The sequence below is a fragment of the Ochotona curzoniae genome, unplaced genomic scaffold, assembly GCF_017591425.1.
Source record: "Ochotona curzoniae isolate NIBS_2020 unplaced genomic scaffold, NIBS_Ocur_1.0 contig_908, whole genome shotgun sequence".
Lineage (NCBI taxonomy): Eukaryota > Metazoa > Chordata > Mammalia > Lagomorpha > Ochotonidae > Ochotona > Ochotona curzoniae.
The window spans coordinates 25,087,458-25,092,144 of NW_024466607.1; the positions used below are offsets into that span (position 1 = coordinate 25,087,458).

The following is a 4,687-nucleotide window of genomic DNA, read 5'->3' on the forward strand; positions in this document are numbered from 1 at the left end:
CTTCCCCCCCTGCTTCTCATTTTCTCACCCAATAAGGCACCAGCCAGAAATCCCAAGCTTGCAGCAGTCGCCAAATAAAACCTTGGCACTTCGTGGAGGCTGAGGTGGGCCTTGATAACCTTTAGCGCACGGGGTGTCTGAGTGCACAAAGCCTCTCGTCTGACCTCACCCTGGTCCCAGGGCACCCACGGAAGTGGCCTGTGGCAAAAGAGAAGTTACACATGCCCATTTCCTTCTCGATTCAGGAGGTGGCCGGACTCCCCACAGGGCGAGATGGGAGTGGGGGTGGAGGTGATGGGGAAAGAAAACGCGCACTAATGATTCTGTTTATTGGGTCATATATATGTATATATTCCGTGTTCGCTCGTACAGGAGGATCTACATAGCTGTGTAAAGATGGCTGAGGGGCGCCGCTCTCTTCTGGGGCGCTCTCGCTTCCAGGCTGTCCGAGGAGAAACCCAGGCCTGTAATTAAATACGTCTCGGCGCCCTGGATTTAAATAAGTTTCCTGAACACACGCAGGGGTGGAAGCCACGCGCGTTTGCTGCCGGTCATCGAGGAAACGTTTAGCTTTCCAAAAATATGCTGGTTTCCATAAATAAATTTTAACCTCTCTGCTATAGTTTTTTTTTTCCTTTTAGTTTTTAGAAATAAGTTTATACGTGTGATCTGGTTTTTTTTTGGGGGGGGGGAGTATAGGGGTGAAAAGGGAGGGCCAGGTGAGGAGGTGGGGCTTTCAGCTCTGCGCTGTCCTGGTTAGATCCTTTGCGGAGGGAGTGGCGGGGCCCATGCTGTCATGGAGTTTGCGCACGTGTTTCTTTAAGTCAAAGTTTCTGCAAAACCCTTTGCCGCAAGTGGCGCACGTGAAAGGCTTCTTGTCGTTGTGGGTGTGCATGTGGAAGGTCAGGTTGTAGACCTGGTGGAAAGCCTTGTTGCAAATGGTACATTTGTACTGCTTCTCGCCGCTATGCGTCAGCTTGTGGTTCTTGTAGTTTCCTACAGCGGACCAAAAACAAACAACAGAAAAGTAGGGGAGGGGGAGGCATATAGAGCGGAATGAGGGGGTACCAGTACCCAGGAGGCTGGGCAGGGAAGGGTGGCTTAGGTGCCCAAGTAAAGGAAGCGACGCTTGGCTGGGCGGGCGCGACCTCTCCGAGTGAAGAAGTTGTCAAACTTCGTCTGTGTCAAGCGGGCCGAGCTCCCGCCAGGGCCCAGTCCCACCAAGCTGCCCTGTGCCACTGCTCTGTGTCCCCCCCCCCCCAAGCGTCCCCTCCTGCCGCGCTGGACCGGCAGGAAAACTTTGGCGCGACCCACAGACGCACTGCATCTTTGGCGGATTGCATGCCTCCTCGCTCGAAGAAATTCGCACAAAGCCGGGGTTCATCCCTCAGTGCTTTTTTCTCTTCTCATTGAAGAAGTTTGTCCCTTCCCCCGCTTCCCCGACTACCTAGGGATCCAGGAGCACCGTGCAAATTCAGAACCAGTTCCCTAGTCTGAGAGCACTGGGGACTGAACCAGTATCCCCCAACCTTAAGTTCTTTCCAGTAGATGCACTTGGTTTTTGTTGTTGTTGTTGCTTTTTTTTTCCTTTGAAAAGGGTGTCAGCTACAACAGGATTGGGGTGGGGGTAAGGCAACATCCTCCTTTTCCCACTTCTTTTTCTTCTGTATCATTTCTCTTCTAGTCCACCCCCAAAATTCAGATTCTCCCTTGCACCCCGTCAGAATCGAGCCAGCTCTGCAAACCCTGCGGGGAGAGCTTCCCCGTAAACTCGACACAGCCCGACTGTAAAGAACTGCCGCGCCCCAGCCTGCAGCTTGCGCGCAGCCCCTTCCAGCCGCGACCCGCGGGATTTTCACAGGTGAGGCGAAGGCCTCCTCGCCCAGTACGTTACCTTTTTGGTGAAAGCCTTTGCCACAAAATTCGCAGACGAAGGGCTTGTAGCCTGCGTGGATACGGATATGCGTGTTGAGCGTGGAGCTCCGGTTGAAGGCTTTGCCGCACTGGTTGCATTTATGCGGTTTTTCCTGCGGAGAGGCGCGCGCACAGTGAGGCCGAGATCCTGAACTCGGGAGCGGCCACCTGGAGGACACCTCTAAGGGGACACGCCCCCCTCCCCCATCCCACCGCCAGTTAAGGGGAAATTCTCGGCCACCGAGTCTTCAATTCTTGCTCTGTCTCCGGGAGAGGGGGCGGGGGATTGGTGCGGAGGACTGCCAGGGGCGAGAAGGAGGTTTGTGCAGACCCAGGGCCACATACCTGGGTGTGGATAATTTTGTGTCTGCAGAGCGTGCTGGCCTGTCGAAACCCTTTGCCACAGACCTTGCACACGAACGGTCGGGCTCCGGTGTGGACTGGCATATGGCGAGTGAGGTTATAGTGAGCGTTAAAGACCTATGAGAAGACACGGAGGGGGCCTTGCGATACTGTCGCTGACTCGGGGAACCTGCCTCGGGAGGCTAGAGTCTACCTCCCCTCTGCAGAGGCCAGAACCCCTGCCGGGTTTCCAAGTGCTTCCCAAACCCACTGCCTATATAACGTCAGCTCTGTGTGGTCGCTCACAAGCACATCCCCATCTTACAGAATAGGAGACTGAGGCCCAACTGAGTACACAGCTACTTAAGGGAACTCCTTAGCCTGAGAAAGGGGGTGTTCCAGTCTGTTTCCAGGAAAGCAACCCAGTTGGTCGCTCCTCCCGGTCCCCCGCCCACCCTGGGCCTCACCTTGCCGCACACCTCGCAGGTGAAATTTTTAGGCTTCCCGTCTGCCGAGCCCCCGGGCAGTTTGCTGTGGCCCTTGACAGCACCGCGTTCCACAGTCAAGGCCGAGTTCTCCTTCAGCACCTGCTCCAACGGCGCCGGCAGGCGTTCCTTATGGGGGTAGGGAGCTGGATGGGGAAACTTGTCCGCGGCCAGGCCAGCCAGCTTGGCGTTCTCCAGCAGAAAGAGCTTGGGGTGAGCCGCGAGGGCGGCCGGGGCCTGAGCGTTGAGGAGGCCGGATGGGAAGAGGTGGCCACCTAGGAGCTCGGAAGGTGGGTAAGCAGTCGAGTCCAGGTAGTTGAAGTAGTAGAGCGAGCCGCTGGTCGGCAGCCCCACCGCCTGGTTGATGACCTGCGGCTTGATGATCCTGCCCGCAGGCAGCGCAGACGGCGCCAGGCCCAGCTCGGCCTTGCAGCACACGCCACAGTTGGTTTTGCACAAGCCGCTAGCGCTGCACACCGGGGCCCCCCCGCCGCCACCGCCGCCTCCTCCTCCACCGCCGCCCGCCCGGAGGCTGCTTTTCCAGAGCTCGGAGTAACTGAGCAGTGTCTTGGACGGCACCTCGTAGCCAAGGGGCTGGAGGGGGATCATACAGGGCAGCGGCGAGCAGAGGTTGAGCAGTTTCTTGCTCTGGTTACCGTCCGCCTCTAGCGCCCCAGGCCGGGGCTCAAAGGGTGTGCGGGGCTCCGACGTCTTGGCCATGATGCGCTCGATGGAGAAGGCCAGCGTCTTGGAAGTGGCCGGTGATGCTCCGGCCCGCGGACAGGCGGGGGGCACCATGGTCTCCAGGGAAGCCGAGCTTGCCATGGCGCGCGTAGCACAGCCGAGCCAGGCTGGGCCGGGGTGCAGCTTCTCTAAGTCTGCATTCCGGAAAAGGCAAGGAGTGGGGGGGGGGGGGGGGGGGGGGAGAGAAAGCCGCAATTTAATAAGCACCTAGTCGGGGCCGGGTCACCCATTTGCATTCAAATGAACAGAGGCAGAACAAAGTGCACCCAAGGGTACCAAATTACCGCCCAATAACCCCGGAGCACCAAGGAACCCACCAGCCCCTGCCCTGGGACTTTCAAAGAGGGACGAAGGGGGAGGGTTTGCAAAGGAAAGGGGTGGGGGGTAAGAAAGAAAAGAGTCTCAAAATATCCCCCCCACCCTGGCCCTAGGCCTCCGCCGCGCGCGCGCTGGGAGCGGATGGACAGTCAAGGGGCAAAGTTATAGAGGCCGGGCAGAGCCACCTTGTTTTACCTCTTTCCCCCACTGCCAAGGAGATGCGTTCCGAGCCATGCAGCGCGTCTCTTCTGTCACATTTTGATAGCAAACATCTTCCCCTCCGTGTGAGATCACTGTCTTTTACATTCAGCTGACATCACATGAAGTCACTTGAAGTGGAATGACATGGGCGGCGTTGCGGCTCCCGTAGCGGCCCTTGTGTTCCCCCGCGCGCCTGCCGGCCGCCGCCGCCACCCCTCAAACTTTAAAAGGAGGCAACTGGCGCCCGCGCTCCCCTCGGGAAAGTGCGAGCGGTTTGCGAATCGGGAAGGAGGGAAGAGATGGGAGGGGGAGGGGGGAGGAATCGTGATGGTTTTGCCGGTGGAAGGAAAAGGGGGGTGGGTGGGAACAGCCCGAACCCAAACCCAGGCAGAGTTCCTTGCGTGATTCACAACTTTGGGGGCCTGCGGGCTTGGGGGATGCGGGGAGGGCGGGGGGGTCCCGGACGCGCCGCTGCGACCAGTCCCTGGGTGTCCGTCTAGTCGCCCAAAGTATCCCTTAGCCCTCCGCAGCCGAGTTGGGCATCGTGCTAATAAACTGCCATTTACCCACGGAGCCGGCGCCAGCCCCGAACACGCGCAAATGATAATTACCTCATTAGGATGTGGCGCAGGGACGCGGGCGTCGCGTTTGGAGGGGGGGGAGACTTGTTAATGGGGAAATAT

At 58.4% G+C, this 4,687-nt stretch overlaps 1 protein-coding gene across 2 annotated transcripts; it reads right to left on the reverse strand.

Annotated features, from left to right (window-relative positions):
* Positions 1-326: 326 nt before the first annotated feature.
* FEZF2 (FEZ family zinc finger 2) lies at positions 327-4,269 on the reverse strand. Of its 2 annotated transcripts, none has more exons than XM_040995057.1 (5): positions 3,999-4,269; positions 2,724-3,619; positions 2,260-2,394; positions 1,895-2,027; positions 327-996 (listed from the first exon to the last, which is right to left on the reverse strand). In XM_040995057.1, the coding sequence occupies exons 2-5, from the start codon at positions 3,564-3,566 to the stop codon at positions 737-739; spliced, it is 1,371 nt and encodes a 456-aa protein (XP_040850991.1). In that variant the 5' UTR covers positions 3,567-3,619; positions 3,999-4,269; the 3' UTR covers positions 327-736. The 2 variants fall into 2 exon arrangements, with proteins under 2 accessions (XP_040850991.1, XP_040850989.1); XM_040995055.1 differs by having other exon boundaries at positions 635-996; positions 2,724-3,613; positions 3,989-4,045.
* Positions 4,270-4,687: the final 418 nt, after the last annotated feature.

Coding starts and splice junctions, on each gene's coding strand:
- FEZF2 (XM_040995055.1), bottom strand. CDS start 4,037: ATGGCTCGGAACGCATCTCCTTGGCAGTGGGGGAAAGAGGTAAAACAA. Junction 2,395..2,723: donor CCTGCGAGGTGTGCGGCAAG/GTGAGGCCCAGG, acceptor GTCTTCTCATAG/GTCTTTAACGCTCACTATAA. Junction 2,028..2,259: donor ACAAAATTATCCACACCCAG/GTATGTGGCCCT, acceptor GCCTCTCCGCAG/GAAAAACCGCATAAATGCAA.